Genomic DNA, 22,075 nt, shown 5'->3' with positions numbered 1-22,075 from the left:
TATTCGCAGAAAATTAAATACTTTTAACGATTTTAATTTATTTAAAACTAAAAAAAAAAAAAACTAATACTTTTAAAAAAAAAAACTTTTTCTATATTTCACAATAATTAATGTATCAAATAAATATGCATACATAAATATTGGAGGGGGAAATACAAATTCTAACCAAAAAGAAGCTTAAAGAATGAAAGATCAAAAAGTATATGCATTTTATTGAGTAATATAAATTTGAATTAAATATTTTAATTAAAGAAAAATCATAATGTTTAAGCAAAAACCAAATTAAAAGAAACTTTTTATTGCATTCAGAAGCTCTTGCAGGCCGCACATCAACAGTCAGCGGATCGCAGGTGGTGCACCCCAATAATTAGACTAAAGAAAAAAAATTCTACAAATACATATTTTACATACCACAAAAAGAATTATGTTGTAGAGTTTTAGACCAATATGGAGCAAGCACTGAATGAGCAGAACCTGAAAAGAAATTTAATTTTAATAAAAGGCCAAAACATTTGATTAAAACATGAAAATATGATTAATTTATTTTTAATTTTTAATTAAAACAATTAATACCATAGAATTTAAATTAATCTGAACTTGAACTGGAGACAAAGCAACAGAGTTTCCACTTATACAAGGCAAAAAGGTTAAAATCTTTAACATTCTAAGTTATTGTCAACAATTTAAGATTAACAGAAAGATATATTTAATTGAAAAAATTACAACCAGGGCTCAAAACTAATGATGGCCTGAGACCATCATCATAAATCCAACCATCATAAAATAAATAATCAATGGCCTCCCTGACCAGCAATCATTGTTAACGAATGGTAAGCTGTTTTAGTTATATGATTTGAAATAATAAAAAATAGCATATAGTGCAAAATAGAATATTTCTTCATTGTTAGGAATGAAGTTCCATTTGACAATTCCATATTCTATATTATATCATTACAGTGTTTCCACTACAAAGCGAGAATCTCGCATATTTTTTTCTTTTCTCGCAGTAAAAAATTATTACCGCGAGAAATTCAAGCATTCTCTACATCAATTTCAAAATTCGCGATTTTCTGGCATTTTGGAAGAAGCTCAGAATTACGCCATTTAGAATAAAATCCGTTTCACTTATCTTCCTGGATCTTTCATTATTTTCAATATCTGCCCCGTTATTTAGCTTCCCTATTTACCAGTATTGTTCAGAACCTTTTCGAACAACAAAACACAACCACAGAACTCTTTTCAGAACACATTTCTCTGCAACCACGTGTTTACCATAGGTTAGGTTTCTTCATGTAATATTCAAATATTCAATGCTTTAAAAATAGAAGACGTTAAAAATGTATTATAATTAAAGAAATGATTTTTTTTTTCAAGAGTTTTTGTGTTTTCTTAGTTTTTAGAAATCTCACCCTGTTTTTGAGAAAGGGTGAGAAATTCTCACCCATTTTTTTTCTATGATGAAAACACTATATTATCCTATCTATGATGAAAACACTATTTAACATTCACACTATTAATTTAAAATAAAAATTCAAATAGAGACAAGCAAGTAGACCATTGAAACTGTGTATGAATTAGGTAGTAATATATTTTACAAGGATGAGAGTAGTCAGAAAGTAAAAAAGAGGAAATCCAAGAATGAATATATATATATATATATATATATATATATATATATATATATATATATATATATATATATATATATATATATATATATATATATATAAATATATATATATATATATATATATATATATATATATATATATATATATATATATATATATATATATATAAATATATATATATATATATATATATATATATATATATATGTAATGTTAAAACAATTATATATTATATATAATCCTTAAATAGAGCATTTATCCAACGCGCAAACGTTTAAAAACCTTTCCCACAAGAAAGTAATAATATTGATCTAATTATCTCAAAAAATGTGATGATGTGGCTTTAGCAGCTTGGGAAATTGATCAGTCCCACGCTACTGAGACCTATTAACATTTAAATATATTGTCCAGAAAGATATAAAAACCCTCTTTCCAAGGTCAAATGTGCTTTTCTATACCTATCCACCAGCATGTAAGGTTGTCATTCTGGGGCTCTGGCCCTAACTTTAATTAAAATATATTATGATTCCTGAATTTCCTGTATCTTTTTCAAGAAGCACCGGCCACACTACGAACTTACAATGTTTAGGCTTTCAAAGCGTAACAGATAAGTCGGCAGTGATAGTTTCCTGTTGCGAAAAATTATTATTGAAAACTGAAAATGCTATTTAATTTAACAATGGAATACATCTTTTGATAATCGACTTTCGCTTCTTAAATGATTCGTAACCTTGGATTAGAAATTCGAATGCGTGGGTGTGGTTAAGAAGAACGAGGACTGTTATTTCTCTCTTTGTTTTGTCTTCTTCTCGCTTTAATCACCGATTAGAACTTTATTTTGATGACTTTGGAATTAAGAAACAGAAAAATTAAACGAATGATGTCTGATTCAGAAGAAAAACAGGTGGACGCTCCAGCACGCGTTAATATTTCTCCGTGTGAGGATAAAAATAATTTCCCCAACTGGATCAAGTATTTCAATAAAAAATGTGAAATTCTACATTTGGAAGAAAACTGGAAAATAAATAACATATCTGAAAACCTGAAAAAAGACTTATTTACCTTCTACATTAATGAATGCATAGAAATTGAAGAATAGACCTACTCCCCAGTATCGGTACAGAATGGAGCAGCCAAGGCAGTGGATTCCCCAGCATCGGTACAGAATGCAGCAGCCAAGGTTTGTGAATTCTTTTAATCGCTATGGTGTACCTCAGCATGATTCCCAGCCTCCGCAGCACAGCAATAACAACAGCTGACCATCAAATGACTATTTATGTGTGACATCGCGAGTAAACAATAAGAACTTACTAACTATATTGGACACAGGATCCAACATCACTATAATTCCAAAACATTTTATACGACAATCAAAAAAACATTCGAACTCTACTAGGATTTTAATTTCGCAATTTCAAGGAAATATCAAAGGAAACCTCCAAAAGGTAAGTGTTAAAATAGGAAACATTATAAAAGTAATAACATGCGCCTTTATAGACACCCCTCTTAATTATGCAATACTTGGTCTTAATGAAATTTCATTATTTAAGTTACATATTGATTTTGAAAATTTTAGAGTTTTTCAAAAATTTAAAGATGTTACATATGATAAATTTTCTCAGTCTAATAATTATTATAGTGCTAAAAATAAATATCATGCTAATATATTTTACAACAATAAACAAAAAATTGTTCTTAAAAATGTGAATTGTAATGTAAATGATTGTGTTAATACTAGAAATATAGAAACTAATAATTTTTATGATGAAAGAAATGTCAATAGTTTAAATATTCAGGAGCATAGGCTCAACCCACCCTCAGAATTTCAGGATAAAATACCTGTAACTTCTGAAGAGGATAGGGTAAAGTTAAATTATCTTTTATCTAGTTATGATCATGTATTTTCCAAAAATAATTTTGATATTGGAAACTTAAATCTTCAACCTGTTAAAGTAAAGTTAACTTCTGAACTGCCCATATCATTGCGTCCATATCGAGCATCTGTTAAAGATAATGCAGAAATTAAAAATCAAATAGATAATTTATTACAAGCTAACATAATTAAACCCTCCTATAGTCCATACTCTTCCCCAGTTACTCTTGTTTACAAAAAAGATGAAGGTAATAAAACCAGATTGTGTGTAGATTTTAGAAAGCTTAATCAGATAACCAAAACTGACTCTGAACCTGTACCTAGAATTGATGATTTAATTGATAAATTGTCTAATGCTAAATATTTTTCAACTATAGATTTAAAATGTGGTTACTGGAATTTAACAATAGATCCAAATGATACGGAAAAATTAGCATTTACAACCAATTTTGGCCTTTATGAATTTTTACGTTTACCGTTTGGTTGGAAAAATTCACCCGCTATTTTTCAAAGAGCTATTCGTCAAATTTTACAGAAACATAAAGTTGATTTTGCTTTAAACTATTTTGATGATATTATCATATATTCTGATAATTATTCAGAACATTTAGATCATTTAGAGAAAATTTTTAAAATATGTGAAACTGAAAATTTAAAACTTAAATTTTCAAAATGTCAATTTGCTAAAACTAAAATAAAATTTTTAGGATATGAAATAAAAAAAGGTCAATATTCACCTGCAAATGCTAATATCGAAACTATTAGACAGTTAAAACCTCCAAAAAATGTTAAAGAGCTACAACGATTTCTTGGTAGTATTAATGTATACCATAAATTTATTAAGCATTATGCAGAACTTAGATTGCCACTTAATAATCTTCTTAAGAAAAATGTTAAATGGAATTGGACAGTAGAATGCAATACCTCATTTAATCAATTAAAATCGTCTTTAATTTCTAAACCTGTTTTAACTTTGTATAATCCTAATTATCCATGTCATTTGTTTGTTGATGCCTCAAAAGAAGCAATTGCTGCTGTTTTAAAACAAAAACATCCCGATGACTCAATGCATCCAATAGCTTTTCACTCCAGATGTTTGTCTCAACATGAAAGAAATTATTCTATTACTGAATTGGAATGTTTAGCTATTATGAATGCTTTAGATAAATATCATTGTTATTTGCATGGAAATAAATTTATCATTTATAGTGATCATTCCGCGTTGACTTGGTTAAAGAAAATAAAAAATCCTACAGGTAGACTTTTTAGATGGTCTTTAAAACTATCAATGTATGATTGTGAAGTAAAATATATTAAGGGTCAAAATAATCATGCAGCTGATATGCTTTCTAGATATTCAGTATTTTTTAGTTTAATTGATAATAATCCAGTTGTGACTCATGATGAGATTAAAGCAGCACAATTACACGAAAATTTAAGTAATCCTAAATTCATCACAATTAATGATTTGTTAACGATTAAGAAAAAAGGTTTGCATAAAATAGTAATACCATTTTCTTTAAGAACAAAAATATTGGAAAAAACTCATTTTCAATTTGGTCATGTTGGTATTAAAAAAATGATTGCTTTAATCTCACCTTTCTACTATTGGCCTAATATAATAATTGATATCTCTAACTATGTTAAATGTTGTGAAACTTGCCAAATTAACAAAAAATCTCACCAAAAAAGATTTGGGTTGTTACAAAGTATGCCCCCTACAGAGCAACCATTTGAAATTTTATCAATTGATACTGTCGGAGGGCTCAACTATTACAACTCCACTAAAAAATACTTGCATTTAGTTATTGATCATGCTACTCGATATCTTTGGACTTTTCCTTCAAAAAGTGTAACAACTGAAACATATACAAATTGCTTAAAACAAATTTTTCAAATTCAAGTTCCAGATAAAATTTTAAGTGATCGTAATGCTGCATTTACAGCATCTAGATTTAGAAGATTTCTTAGAAACTATAATGTTAAACAATTATTGACTTCAGCTCATCATCCGCAAACAAATGGAAAAGTTGAAAAATCTAATGCGACAATAATCTCTAGGTTAAGATGTAAAATCAACGAAAACTCTAAAAAAATTCCGTGGACAAAGTTATTAGAAGAAGTAACGCATGAATATAATTACACCCCTCATTCTGTAACTCAATTTCCTCCTGCTTATTTAATGTATGGAAAATTACCTTGTGATTCTCTTGTAAATCAAAATATTTATCCTCCAGTTGATGAAGCAAGAAAAATAGCTGTTCAAAATACCCAAGAGTTTTTTACGAAAACCAAAATTCGTTATGACACTCATTTTTTGGAACCTAATTTTAAAGTTAATGATTTAGTAATTTACGAAGAATTCCATTATCCTAACACAAGGAAATTAAGTTCACCATATTCTGGTCCATACAAAATTTTAAAGAAATTATCTGAGGTGTCATTTGAAATTGATAAACCTAATTTTCTCACTAAGAAAGAATCAGAAATAGTACATGTAAACAAATTAAGGAAATTTTATCCAAGTCAACAGTTTCAATTGTATGTAAAAAATTCACAATAGCTTTTCAATGCTCGTATTTTCATATGTTTTTCATTTTTATTTTCTGCCCCTATTTTTGGAGTCCCGTTATTTTTTTTTAATGCATCTATGTCTGAATTTTTTTATTACATGATGGTTGAGAGTTACTTCGGAAAATTTAGGTAAATTTCCTAAATTTTATTTTTTTAAATGAAATATATAGAAATGGTTTTTTGAACCGTGGGACTCCTCACATAGAATGTTTCTTTACTGATGTTTTCTCCTCAATTAAGGATCAAGCATGAGTAAACAAACTTAAAACCCTATTTTTTTCCGTCTAGTTGGGAATATTTTACCCAACTTAGACTATCAATTGTTATCAATGAATAACGCTTATATTTTTATTATTTTGGAATAAAGCATATCATTTTCAACAAAGATTTATTATGCACTTTGTATGTAAATTTTTATGCTATCGAAGAATTTAATTATTATGTGGAAAAGTAAACATTTTAAACTAGATTGCTTATATTATTTGTATTACTTGCATTATTTTATTTGTATTGATTTCTTCAAGTGTATGTCATATGTTGTGAATAATTCTACACAATATTTGTGAAAATACATAATTACTAATGAGAAAGTAAGAAAAACTGTGTAAATGATAAGTGAATTTAAATGACTTTATGAATAATAATTGTTTCGAAAATGAAACAATGATGATTAAGAACATAAACTTTTTTTTTTCTTCTTAAGTCATGAATAACTTAATAAATTTAGGCCTGAACAATGGATCCAGTTTATTTCAAGAAAAGAACTTTTCACAAGTTGTGAAATTTTGGTTTGATTTATTTTTATTTTAGATATGTCATGGTATTTTTTGTTTTAGATATTCTAGAGTTGTTTTGATATTTCTTATTCTTTTCAACAGGAAAAGGAAAAATGTACATAATCATTATTAATTATTATAAAGTTATTAATTATTGTTATTCAAAGTTATGCAGAAATATTTAGTTACTTTTATATAAATGTTATTGTTGTAATACTTTACTTATAAATGTATAATATTGGACAATATACCAAAAATAATAAATTTTAATTTGAAATCGCGTGAAGGGGGAAGTTCTGACCAATAGGCTAGCATATTGATCAGACCTTTCTTCAGAGGGGGGGAATATTATGTAATGTTAAAACAATTATATATTATATATAATCCTTAAATAGAGCATTTATCCAACGCGCAAACGTTTAAAAACCTTTCCCACAAGAAAGTAATAATATTGATCTAATTATCTCAAAAAATGTGATGATGTGGCTTTAGCAGCTTGGGAAATTGATCAGTCCCACGCTACTGAGACCTATTAACATTTAAATATATTGTCCAGAAAGATATAAAAACCCTCTTTCCAAGGTCAAATGTGCTTTTCTATACCTATCCACCAGCATGTAAGGTTGTCATTCTGGGGCTCTGGCCCTAACTTTAATTAAAATATATTATGATTCCTGAATTTCCTGTATCTTTTTCAAGAAGCACCGGCCACACTACGAACTTACAATGTTTAGGCTTTCAAAGCGTAACATATATATATATATATATATATACACACAAAAATTTGACAAAAAGAGTGAGATCTTTAAACTTGTAAACCATGTGATTATAAATCCTGATGATTAATTTTAAAATTGTATGAATATATAAATATTAATCACATGCCTTATTTTTAAATTGAGACAATATGAATCCCGATATGAGGCTTTTAAATCATGTGAATATGAAACTCTATATAGAATTTTAAAGTATGCAGAAATACAAATCATGATGCGTAATTTTTAGAGCACGTAAACACGAATCACGATGCATAATTTTCAAACCGCGCAAATACAAATCACAATGTCTAATTTTTAAAACACGTTTAAGTACGAAAATCAATGTTTGATTTTACAACCGCAAAAACGTATCACGACATAGAATTCTAAGCTCGCATGAATACCAATCGCTACATAGGGTTTTAAGAAGCGTAAATACAAATTACTTTATTGGATTGGATTTCGTATAAATACGAAAATCGATGTTTGATATTACAACCGCAAAAACGAGTCACGACATAGGATTTTAAGCTCGCATGAATACGAATCGCTACATAGGGTTTTAAAAGAGCGTAAATACAAATCGCTATATTGGATTTTTAAATCTCGTAAATAAGAATCGCAATGTACGATATTTAAATCGCCTGAATAAGACTCGCAACGTTCAACTTTTAAATCAGGCAAATACGAAAATCGATGTTTGATAATAAAATAGCGATTTTAAAAATGCATAAATGCAAAACGCGATATTGGATTTTTAAATCTCGTAACTAAGAATCATAATGTGCGATGTTTGAATAGCATAAATAAGAATCGCGTAGCGCAACTTTTAAATCAGGTAAATACGAAATCGATGATTGATATTAAAATCGCGAGAGACTGAACTTGGGATTTCTAAAAGGCTTGTTTGTATTGTTTTTGTTTAGACATAATAAATAAAAATTTACAAGATTAAGTGAATGAGCAATTAAATATTTTCCCCCCAAATCCACCTCTATTATTTCATTTTTTTTTTTGTTTGCTTTCACGCCAGACAACAGGGTCATGACGTCTGAATTGTAAAAATACGAGCTATCCGGCAGACGAATAAAAATACGGAAAATCTTATTTTCTGTGAAGAGAAAATAGCTAAAATAAGTAAAAATACGGAAGGGTGGGTTAGCAGCTAGGATGTAGTTTGAATTTTTTGTTTATCTTTGAAAATCGTAAATAAATATGATTATTTTATTTTAACGATTGAATTTTAAAAAAAAAAAAAAAAAAAAAAAAAAAAAGCGGGATATTTATTTTTAAAAAAAAAAACGAAACTTTTAAAGAATCCGAGTTTTTGATAAAAAGGCTGAAATTCGAAAGGCAAAAGCGAAAAATTCTCATCTCTGTATAAAGGTCAACCAGTTTTATCCCAAGAAAATGATTTTTTGAGAAACTTCAGAGTAAGGAATGAGGACTTCAATGCTTTCGCTCTTAGGAAAATTAAATTCCTCATAAAATATTTTAACTTGTTCAAAAAAATTTCCGCGGAAGAATCTCATCCCTGAAGTTACTTGTTCATTGTACCAGTGATTATATTTCCTTACTTTCTAACCATGATTGCAATAAAGTATCAATCAGAACAAGTTGGAACTGGAGCCAACTCTAGAACAATTGATAAAGTGAATAAAAGTAAAAATGATTCTTATTCTAAAAGAAAGTAAAACTTCAGGGTTAAAAAAAAAGAATTAACGAAACTAAAATCATGCATCTTTTTGAAAAGAAAACTAATTATTTGCCTTTCAGTTAATATTATTTTTCTAGCAACATCATTTTAATTCTTTAGTAATAAAACATACCAAAGATGCAAAATAGAAGTTTATATTCATATTTCACAAAAAATATCTCAAAATTTTTTATGCAAGCTATGATGGCTCAGGGAGGGGATAGAGCGTTGGCCTTCCAATGAGGTACACCAGGATCGAATCCTGGCAATGGCTGGTCGATTCAAATTCCGCATTCGGCTTGCACCGACCACAATGCTGACGCGAAATATACTGAGTGGCAGATGAATCATGGGATATAGTCCCCTTTCCATCAGGTTAAACGTGGGAGGTTTTACTCTCCATGTAACGCAAATATGGGTTAGCTCCATCAAAAAGTCCTCCAGAAAAGCAAATTTTTCCCAATATTTGATCCAGGAGTTCCCTTGTCTTCTGGGTTGGGTTCAAAATTACAAGGCTACGGAGTTGAACATTAGTAGTCCTAAACCCAAAATTGAGTAGGCTGTTCAACAAGGGTTAAAAAAAAAAATTCAGGAAAAAAATAGGACTCTTAAATTTATGATGAAAAGATAAATTCTCTTATAAAAAGATCAAGCAAATAAATAAAATATTAAAAATTATTATCTTTAAATAACCAGACCTCAGATCCTTCACTTCAAAAAGAATTCTTTTTAATCCTTCAGCACCCAAACTGTTTGAAAAATTACCCATAATATGTTTCTCTAGATAAAATTCCTATGCTTCCATCTTTATGACAACCAACATTTAACAAAACCTTCCCCTTTGTTGGTTTGTGGTTGCAAATCATTATACAGATAGTAAATACAAAATACAGTAAATGCAACCAATACTTGTCATCGGCATATTTGTAACATTTACAGTTGTATTATTTCAAAAAAGGAATTTGGAAAAATCAATTACACTGGGTTAAAGTTAAATAGCATTGCATACTCATACAAAAACGGAACAAACAAACAAAAGACATAAAAAATGAAATGAAAAAACTTTAATAGCTTCTGTGATTACACATTTTATAATAAATCCAAGTAGTAATAGAAGCAATAATATATGTTATACAACTAAAAATAACAATGACCGGAAATGAAAACAATGGCCCTCAGCAGCCAAAATTAGTGAAAAATTGAATAATTTGCACTATTACAGAAAAAACCAACCTTATATGTCGCCCTGTCATCTACTCTCTTACTTTCTCAAACATTTAATTTAGTGTGTTGTGACTAACTCATAAAAGGAATAAATGCTAAGTGTCCAAAAAAGAAATTCATAAATAATAGTGAAAGACTAAAAAAATTTACGGTCGACAAGAGACAAAACAGATAGATATGGGACTTTATCTGATTTATCTAAAGGCTGGTAACAAGAGTACTAAAATAATTTCAACTTTTCTTATTTCATATTTAAAGGTAATGAAGTTTTTTGTTTTTCATTATGAAATATATTTTCTAGCTTCTGTTTCTTGAGATTATTTATTTTAAAAGAAAAATAGATCAACTGAAGCCTGGCTATATATCATCAAAAAAGCAAAAATTTCAAAATCTCAACTTTTTATTTCATTTTGCATAACTGTAAATTTAACGTCAAATAATTAAGATAAGATAAATACCAGTAACTGGGTCCTCAGTTACTCCCAACCAGGGTGCAAAGTAACGGGATATAAAGTCATACTGATTTCCAGCATCATCTTTGCAATCGAATTTGCCTCTTGCTAGTCACTATCACACCAACTACCTCTGAAGATGCAGATAATTCATTTTCATTGCTTTTGAATGATTCAAATTCATGCCTGAAAATTTAGGTACAACATTAATTTGTAACAGAATCATAAAAACTTACAGAGAATATCAAAATAAGTATTTTCAGAATGTTTTTTCTGAATTTAGAACATTAGTAAATTGTAATTGTTTTTAAGATTCTATGAAAATTGCTTAATAGAACTACTACTTAAAAATATTGATATCAAAATTTTTACTTTAATAATTTGATCTCTATTTTATTTTTCTTGAAAAAAATAGATTAATATATGGTATAAAAAATTTTCATCTACAATTAAATAAGAAAAATAATAAACTATTAAAATTTTTTTTTTGCATGAAATTATGTTTGAGTAAACAGGTTTTATGAGTGGGTGCAATTTTTTTAAAAATTTCCTTAGTATTTTTGAAAATTGATTAAAAACACAAAAAGTGAAATTAACATTAAGGGGTCCTAACTTTGGAACGCTCTCCTGGCCAAATTATGGGGACCCTATTTTCCGGACAAGGTTGCCACTCAAATCTGGAAGGAAAAAAAATTCCCCGTATTTTCCCTGTACATATATGCAATATATTAAAAGGAAACAACAATTACTGCACTCTTGTGTGAGCTATATTAGGTAAACTATATTTATTAGTTTTAATTGCTGGCAAAACAGCTGAGCATACCTAAATAATGCTATAGTATATGAAATAGTTTAGTACAGCTGAAATATCATGGTTAAATATCCCAAATCATATAGGATTCACAAAATAAATATCAAATCATATAGGATTTTACAAAAATGGCACCCACCGTCTCAGATTTTGATGAAAATTTGTGCACTTATAGAATTTTTGATTCTGATTTCAAAAATATCAATTACATTTAAATCAGTTAAGGGGTTTAAAAGTTATAAGCATTTATATTTCTGCCAAAATGGCACATTTGCCGCCATTTTGATTCATACATCAAAGGGTATTAATGATTGTAACTCATCTTATAACTGTCATAGAGCAATAAATTTTTTTTATTTTGTTCAGAATAAAATAATCTGTCATTTAAACACATTTGTTTGCAAATAATTATCTTAATTATTTAGTAAATGGGTCTGTTTTGCAGTTTTTTGATCAACGGAGTTGAGTAACTTCAGGAGCTGATTTCTGACAACTCGCTCCCTTCAATTTAAAAAATATTTCAGGCAAAGATAGTTGAAAGTGCAAACTAACATCTGATATAAAAAGTTTGATGGGCGGTTCACTTACTTTTAAAAAAAAATACTTTTCTTATGAATTATTATGCGTTAAAAGTATTGGTAGTTTGATGATTCGTAGTCCTTAATTGTAATTGTAACTAGAGTATAATAAATGAGAATGGTAGAAAAATATGTAAAATAAAGTAATAATTTATTAAATAATTTTTTTCTTCTTTATTTGAGCCCCCTCCCCTTCAAAAAAGAAAACGAAAAAATTTGAGAATGAACAGAATTTCACCTTTTTTGTAAATAAAATTATCCAGAATCATATAGCTTTGATAAATGAGTGATCAGAATCTAAAAAAAGATAAATAAAAGTTTCTCTAAAAGAGTAGAGGGTAATACCAATAATAAAAACTTGAACTAACTTTGATCTTTATGGAAGGAGAAAATCAGAATTTATGATGTTGAATAATATCAGTGAGAAAATCATTGTACACTTTATTTTAATTCAAACATTTTGTTTGATTCTAAAATGTAATTCAAGACCAAATTCTGAATATTTATAGTTAATTTTATCCTTTTATTTGTCACAACCAGGGTTGGCAAGGTTTAGAACAGAATGGATTAATTCACGGTTTGAACCATCCTGTCCAAAACCCCTTTGTCCAAAACCCTTTTACTCAAATTATGTCACAATTTTATCTGTACAATATTTAGAAGGTAAAATAAACATAGAACTAATAACATATTGATAATAAATCTACTAGAGAATATTTGTCTTTAAAAATATAATGTTTTATTAATATTGTTTGACTCTTCAATTTAAACAATAAACAAAGGAAGATTAATCAGTAATCAAGTTCAATTGGTCCGCTCCTTCAATAGTACATAACAGAAGTTTGACCTTTGCCATACAGGTTAAGCTATTAGGGACTAAGTGCTTGGTTACTCATAAACAGGTTTATTTATCTATAAGTACTATTCAAGAATACTTTTATTTCATTCATACTCGATTCTTTTAGCATAGTGGTGATACATCACCAATGTCAGTAACTGAAACTGATGTTATGCCTTTCAAAACTGTTAATACATTTTGCAGTTATTTTGTACTTCCAATTTAAACTAATATATTCATATTTAAAAACAATTTCTTTTTAAAATAGATGTCTTTTTTATCATCCTGTGATGCAGAAATTATAAAAAATTTTTAAAAAAATATTGTAAAAAATAAAAGGTTAATGAATTGTGGAGCTTCAAAAATTATAAACCTTTTCCTATTATATTATATTATTTTCCTTTAATAAGTTAAAGTAAATTGTATAAAAAATATCAAATATTTATTGATACATGTAATTATAATGTGTACAATGGTTACACCAATAGATTTTTTTACCGTTTACCAAAGTTCAAGGTTTTGAACACTTTAAGACAGTTTTATCCAGTTTAGGCCTGTCCAAAACCCCAATTCTGGTCACAATGATTGTTATGGTAATGAGATACTCCTAAAAAATTTCATTTAAAATGCTGATAAAGCTCAAAATATTTATTTTCTATTTATTTTAATTATATTGAAATGATTTTAAATCACCAACTATCTGATAATTTGTATGCTCTTATTTCATCACTAACACCTGCAGGCCTTTTTTATTCTGTAAGACTTTTATTATAATTAGATACATCCAAATTTTTTTTCAAAAAAACGTCTGAATAGAAAAAAAAATACTAAAAACTATTGACACACTCCATCCCTACCTTCCTAAAAAAGAAATTTGACTAATCAGAATGTATCATTTGCCAGAACATTTCTGTTTGTTCCAATCAGAATTGAGTCTCATGTAAAATTTATTTTCTTTCAAACCAATAAAATGGTATTTCCATTAATTTAGAACAGAATAGAAATAAGTTTTCAAACATTTTATTTGTATCAATTTGGTATTTAAAGAAGAGTTTTATTATGGAAACCCAAGTATTATGTAGTACTGGATTATCTTTGAAAGATTTTAAATGCAGTTTAAACTCACAGAAGATTTTGAAACTTTCTTTTGAGAACATAGAACTTATTTTATTAAAGAGCAATTTAAATTTTAAGGAATGTTCAACTATATGCCTCATACATGAGGAGCACATCTAGTATCAGAATGAAATATTTATATATATACATAAAAAAAAAAAAAAAAAACCTTGCGACTTATTTAATTCTCCTTCCAATAAGACCAAGAAAGTCTCCCTTCATGTCATAAGTGTAGATCAAGCTAAAACATATAGAGCTAAATTGAAAATTTCAGCAATCCCTGGCCAGAAATTGTGACTTATTTAATTCTCCTTCCAATAAGACCAAGAAAGTCTCCCTTCATGTCATAAGTGTAGATCAAGCTAAAACATATAGAGCTAAATTGAAAATTTCAGCAATCCCTGGCCAGAAATTGTGTTTGTGATGCAGAAATTGCGTTTGTGTTGTTCATTCTCAAATTTTTTCCTTTCTTCTTTTCTTTTCTGAGAGGGGTGAGGCTCAAAGAAAGAAGAAAAAATATAATTTAATAAATGATCACTTTGTTTAACATCATAATCTACCATTCAAATTTTTTTACATAATTTTATTATACTCAAGTTACAATTACAATTAAGGACTATAAATCTTCAAACTACCAGTACTTTTAATGCATATAATTCATAAGAAAAATAATTTTTTAAAAAAAGTGAGTGAACCACCCATCAAAATTTTTATATCAGATGCTAGTTTGCACTTTCAACTATCTTTGCCTAAAATATTTTTGAAATTGAAGGGGGCAAGTTGCCAGAAATCAGCTCCTGAAGTTACTCAACTCTGTTGATCAAAAAACTGCAAAACAGATCCATTTACTAAATAATTAAGATAATTATTTGCAAACAAATGTGTTGAAATGACAGGTTATTTTATTCTGAACAAAAAAAAATTATTGCTCTATGACAAATATAAGGTGAGTTACAATCATTAATAGCCTTTGATGTATGAATCAAAATGGCGGCAAATGTGCCATTTTGGCAAAAATATAAATGCTTATAACTTTTAAACCCCTTAACTGATTTAAATATAATTGATATTTTTGAAATCAGCATCAAAAATTCTATAAGTGTACAAATTTTCATCAAAATCTGAGATGGTGGGTGCCATGGCTGGATGAACTGACATGGAATGACCCAAAAATAAGAAAAAAAATTCCCTGCATTTTCCCAGTTTATAAAGAAAAAATAAAAATTCCCTGCTATTTTAGGTGATTTTTAAATTTCCTGTATTTTCCAGGTTTTCCCTGTGGAGTGGCAACCCTGCCAGATTCCAGTTACCTCCTATATTTGAAAGGTTAAGAATCCAAAGATGCAAAAAAACATATATGTTAATGCAGAGAAAATACATTTTTGTGTTTGATTCATAACTTAATTAATGGTTAGCACTTAATAATTAGCATATTAACTTTCCCACAAGAATTTACATAAACTCCTCCATCTAGAAATAAAAATAAACAAATTATTTTTACTCATAATAAATAATTTCAGTACCTAAACTACTCAAAAAATAGGATGGAAAAAATTCTGCTAAAAATCATTATCTTAAAAGTTATTTCAAAATACAGTAAAAGATAAGAGAAAGAAAAATACATAGCAAATTTTTAAAAAAAATGGAGATGCCTTAAGTTTTGAAAGATAAGTATGTTGAGTTCTTTAAATATAACAAAAAAGTTAAAGTGAAAACAAGCACTGATCTCGTTACAATTACAAAATATAGTTAATACCACTTTAAAATATAATTATCTAAAAAATTTTGTAAAACAATAAAAACTATCAACACCTTCTTGAATGTTCTGAGTAAATTTTCCATTCCAACAATTTTTTAAACATCTTAAAACATTTAAGAATCAAACTAATTTATGTAATACTTTGTATTTGTATGTTTTTATTGCTAGAAAGCAAAGAAGATGTTTAATTACAAACTACTAACATTTTTAAGGATGTTTGGAACAGAAAGCTTTTTTTCTGTTCAACTCTTAAAAAAGTTGTAATTCTTAAATAGAAATAAAGAGAAGGATCTTGAGAAATCTAAATTTTTCTGATCAACAGTCAGGTGGAATTTTGCTAACAAAGAAGAAAAAGCTCGAAATGGATATTTTCAAAAAAAAAAAATGGACAACATATTTCAAAGAAAATAGGCATTTAAACAACTTAATGTGAGTGTCGAAGAAAACAAGCATTTAATTCAGATTTTTATACTACTGTTATAATTATTTTTCAAAAGAATTTCCTGGAACTAAAATAATTTCATAATGCATAAATCTCTACATATGTAATTTTAATTGTAAGTAATTATTCAACAGACTTTTACAAATTCTCAAAATAGTTGAGTGATTTTCCGAACCTCAGACTTCAAGCTTTGAGAAATTAAAAGGTTTTCAAAAAATATATTTGGTTTTATTTTTTAACTCACTGAGATCATCTGAAAAGTTACATTTGCAACTTTTCAAACGATCCTAGTCAACCTAACCTAGCAGTCCAAAATCTTAATCCATAAGGCTTATTCCTAGTGCAGTGATAAGACATGTGCCTATAATACCAAAATATGATGGAAACTTAAAGCATTAAACAAATTCTCAATTTAACTTTTCATTTATAACTACTACAATATATTAACATTATCAATGATATATATTTAAAATAAAAAACTAATAAACATTAAAAGTAAATAATAAATTAAAAGAAATAAATAAAAATAATTTTTATTCCCTTTAAGTTTCTTTTTTTCTGTCTTACTGAACACCACTTTTTACATTTTTTGGCACATGTTCCATCACTGTTAATGTTTAAAATTAATTGAGTGTAATCCAAATTGGTTTAGTTTTATGTCAGAATTTTCGGTTCCATCCTTAATATTGAAAAGAATCATTGTGCTTAAACACCTATTTTGTAAAATGTTTAACACTGATTTTGAGCAATATCCAATTTTGTAAAATATGTCTATCAAATTATGTTTATTTTCTTATATATGTTTTTTAGCTGTATCCAAAACAAACAGCTCAACAATTTAATCTTTTTAATAAATTGCAGATTAAAAAAGTTTTATTTTAATTTTATCAGTTTATTTAATTTTTCATGAAATTCATTATTTTAATTAAATATTTAAGAAAGAGTATGTTAATAAATATGTTTTAATAAAAATTGACCTTTTTTAAAAAATAGTCTGAACATAAAAATTGTCTCTTTATAAAAAACAAGAATAAGAACATTTACATATATTTGTAATAAGTATATTTGTATAAGTACATTTAATGTTAATATTAATGGTTCAATATACGTATAGATATATACAAAATTGTTAAAAAAAGTAAAAACTTTCATAATTCATCACAAACAACTTATTCTATACAGGTTGTCCGAAATACAACAAATGTGGCACACATACAGAATTTAGTGGTGGGATCTTTCCAAAGTTTTCCTAAAGGAATGCAGTGCCTTGCATTTCTTCAGTTTCAGCTGAAACTGTGCTGACAGCAGGTTCAATACATTCAAAGAAATGAAACTGCAAATTTCAAAAAGTTCCGATTTTATAATAATGAAGACTCTGCAGAACAATTTAATGTACAATGAAATATTTGAAAGAAATACTAAACTTTAATATGTGTGATGTAAAATGCACAGATTAAACTCAAACACATATTAAATATTCAGTTACTTTCTAGTATCTGCTCGACATAGCACATTTTGTCGCATTGTGTGAAAAATTATCAAAATTAAGAAAACTATCATTTTTAACCAAATTAACATACACAAATATAGAAAACAGAAAGTCTTCTTAATAATGGAGAACTAGTTGTTTGGGTACATTTTTAAACTGATAATGCAACATATGATTAGCAATAATTACAATAAAACTATAATCAGTAATTTTAAATCTCTAACAATAACAATTTATACAGTTAGAAGATACTTTTTTCTTAAAAAAATTTGATAAATTCTTAAAATGAGCAGTAAATAGCTGGAATCAAATGTAAAACAATTTATGTTCAGTTATAAATTTTAAGCATTGAAATTATACTCACTATCATAACAAAGAAGAAGTTGCAAGCCTTTGGAATTGGGAAGAGTGACTATAGTGTGAGGTGTAATGGAGCCCTGAGACTAAAAGAAATATAAACAACAACATTAAAAACTTTTGAAATGCTTTGGACAATGATTAAAATAAACTAAACAAAGGAGCAGACTATATATATATATATATATATATATATATATATATATATATGTATAAATAAAGGTACTTAAAACAAGAGAATTTCTGACATAAAATTACAAAACAATTAATTATATCTATAAAAAATCATACACAGAAAAAAAAAGATTCTGCACAATCTAGCAGAAAATATATTATGTAAAAAAAGGCCCATCAGCAAAAAATAAATAAATAATATAAAATAAAACAATAATACAATACCAATGTGTAAGATGCAGCAAGTATATAAAAATAGAATAATAATAATAAAAAAAAATACTTGTATAAATGCCTTTCTAATTTAGGACCCAATAAATGTTTCAATGATACTAACAATTCTTTTTAATTGTCACACACATTTAAAAAACCAAATTAGTTCATTTTAATATATATTTCATATGAAAAATCACATGTATTCCAAATTAGTTTCAATTTCCTATTAAAAAAAGTTCTTTGTTACTACTGCAGCAGAATGCTTCAAAATTTAGTGTTTAATGTTAGTATTTTAAGGCTTTTAAAGACAATTTTTGAAGAAAAAACATTATGAATGCAATTTTTGATTATAAAACAGATTTTAATTATATTTTATGAAGTTTGATAAAACCTTAAATAACCCAAGAATACAGGGATTAAACATAGGAACTTCGTATATTAAAACCAGAATTTTAAAAAGTATATATTAACTGACATTTATTATTCTCTATGCATACATGCACACTAGCAAACATTTCAGATTATTTAACATAATTGCAATGAAATACAAATCATGAAAACACTTAATCAGGGAGCTACTTCAATTCGAAACTTCCTTACGATTTTTGTGTATTGTTTACTACAACATTAACTGCTTATTATATCATACTTATTTATTAACCTTTTCAAGAGGGATCGACAAGACATCTAGGTCTGTAGGGGTATCTTTCTGCGACTGGGGGTGGAAATTGTAAAAGGTAGTCTCTGTTCGTAAAAAAATGGTGACGAGAATGAAACAATTTTATACTCTCACTGTTTTTCTTAAACACCGTTCACTACTTCTTTGACTATCGTATTTAGGGATAATACAAGGGCCACCAGAGAGGGACTCTTGTGCTTTTGTATCACTTTATAAGTGCAGAAATCCTTTTTCAGTGGTTTTATTAGATTCAGCATAAAAAATTAAACAAATAACATTTCACATATCGTTTTCTATAATAAATTATCAGCCTATCCTATGTTATTATAACTTATGCACCTTCAAGCATTCATTCATTTGCACCATGTAACACTTTGTCAATCTTTTTGTTTTGAAGTTTATCAATGCAGAATCTCAATAAATAATATTTCAATGTCTACAGGTACATTTATGTTTAAAAAAATTAATGAATGGAAAAAATAATAGAAACAGCTTTTTCTTTTTTGCTGTTATATCAATCCCTCATTCACAACAATTTCTGCAAAAGCAAAATTTAAAGAATCAAGTCTTAGTTTACAATAACATACAAAAGTTTTAATAGCTATAATTATCAGTACCTATAATAATAACTATTTAATACATTACAATTAATATTTGCAATTTTAGTACGTTTATTAAGCATTTCACCTTTAATTTCTATCAAAAAAATTTTACAAGCTGTTTTTTAACATATTTATATTAAAACAAATTTTAAACAATTTGTCTCTGTTCTACAATAAGTCTGAGTAAAAATAGAAGAAATTTAAATAATTTTTGATGCACGAAAAGACAATTTAACTACAAATATAACTATTTGAATGTATTTTTTATCTTTAGAATTGTTAAATCTTTTCAACTTATGAAAATACGTCACTTCAATCAATGATAAATAGTTTTTACCACTTTATTTGCCGGTTTTATGTTTTCACTATTAATGATAATAACAATAAAAACAAGAGGGGAAAACGAAGATAATTCTACTATAATTCCTGACTAATTCGATTGATCTGTTCTTTTCTGTAAGAATGGTCGTTACTATTGAAAATTATTTAATCAAATAAATTCCCTTAATCTTATTTACAATATTATATTAAATAAATTGTGTGATACATAAAAAAACTATTAACTACAATAACTTGGTTAATCATTGACAAAAATTAATACAACATTTTTAATTTAATTTTATTTTCTAAATAGCATATATCGTAATTTAAATCACTAACTCAAAAAATGCTTTAGCCAGTTTCTAAATTTATTTATAACATATCACTCAGAACCTTATTCCTCCAATCTCTTAGTTCGAATCAAATATGTGCTTTGATTTCCAAAGAATTTTCTTTTAAAATAGCTCCCCAACAAGTAATACATGAATATTTCAATTATTGTGCTTCAGTTGCAAATGATTCATATAAAATATTCATATTCAAAACATCATGTCATTTTCTTTTTGTACCAAATTTCATAAATGAATGCATCTTACAGAAACTATGTAGAAACTATAATAGAATTTTTTTTTTTAAAATTCAGGTAATAGATTTATGAAATTTTAATGTTAGTAACCTTTAATGTATTTTATGAATGAAATTTAACTTATGAAATTTTAATGTATTTTAAAATTTAGTTCGATCTAATGAAGATAAACCAATGAGATATTATTAGACTTCATAAAAACTAACTTAAAATTAAATTGAATCTAGCATAATGAGAGGGGAGGAACACGAAAATTGTCACAAAAGAAAAAAGATTAGGAAGAAAAAAAAAATACCATTTATGATTTCATTACAAAAAAAGCATAAAAAATACAGAATTATAAATTACAATTTCAAAATCCGCAATCTTTGAAATCATGAATGAAGTTATAGCTAAAAACTATAAATATATACATGAATTTTTCCTACAAAATAAATATCTTTATTAAAATTCATAGAAAAATAATTTCTTCTTGTCTGCAACAATTATATTCAAAATTTTAAAAATCCAATAAGCACCATATTTATACCAAAAATAGAATAGAAACTCAAAAAATATTATTTTTTTGAGTTTATTTAAAATATTTTACTTCGATATTTATTTCAATTTGAGATAATTTACTTTGACGGTTATGATTACTTTATATTTTTATGCATAATCAAAATTGCTATTCGTTAAATTAAAATAGCAATAAAGAAATTATCTTTGAAAAATAACTTTAAAATATTTTTTTAAACAAAAAAATTTACAAAATTTAAATTAACTACAAAAAAAGCAGGAAAGAAAACAGTAGATGTATACCCAAATTTATAATTGATATTTGAAAGTAAGTGGGAAATGTAAACAAAAAAATTTACAAAATTTAATTAACTACAAAAAAAGCAGGAAAGAAAACAGTAGATGTATACCCAAACTTATAATTGATATTTGAAAGTAAGTGGGAAATGTAGAAAACATTTTCTACCCTTATGAGAAAGTGTTGCATAAAACAATAAAACACATCCCACAGCCACCCCTTCTCCCAGAAAAAGGTCAAAGCTGAACTATCTATATTAGAGGTTTATACTTAAAGAGTTTTACAACAAATAGCTTTACAATTGTATAGATTAGGGTTGTAGTAGAA

At 27.0% G+C, this 22,075-nt stretch overlaps 1 protein-coding gene across 10 annotated transcripts in view; it reads right to left on the bottom strand.

Annotated features, from left to right (window-relative positions):
- Positions 1-22,075, bottom strand: part of LOC147816935 (uncharacterized) — a 266,782-nt gene that overhangs the window by 7,220 nt on the left and 237,487 nt on the right. For 5 of the 10 annotated variants that reach the window (XM_087152936.1, XM_087152932.1, XM_087152928.1 and 2 more), the window contains 3 exons: positions 18,382-18,460; positions 10,991-11,170; positions 412-474 (listed from right to left, as the gene is read on the bottom strand). In XM_087152936.1, coding sequence (XP_087009062.1) covers positions 11,112-11,170; positions 18,382-18,460 — 138 coding nt within the window. In that variant the 3' untranslated portion in view covers positions 412-474; positions 10,991-11,111. Of the gene's footprint in view, positions 1-293; positions 475-10,990; positions 11,171-16,571; positions 16,890-17,744; positions 17,862-18,381; positions 18,461-22,075 lie in introns of those variants that run through there. The other 5 variants (XM_087152921.1, XM_087152918.1, XM_087152933.1 and 2 more) reach the window with 4 other exon arrangements.

Source organism: Parasteatoda tepidariorum, chromosome 1, assembly GCF_982258835.1.
Source record: "Parasteatoda tepidariorum strain Cologne lab strain chromosome 1, Ptep-v5.0, whole genome shotgun sequence".
In the NCBI taxonomy this organism is placed as follows: Eukaryota; Metazoa; Arthropoda; class Arachnida; order Araneae; family Theridiidae; genus Parasteatoda; species Parasteatoda tepidariorum.
The sequence above is the reverse complement of the archived record's forward strand: the minus strand, read 5'-3'. Positions and strand labels throughout refer to the sequence as shown.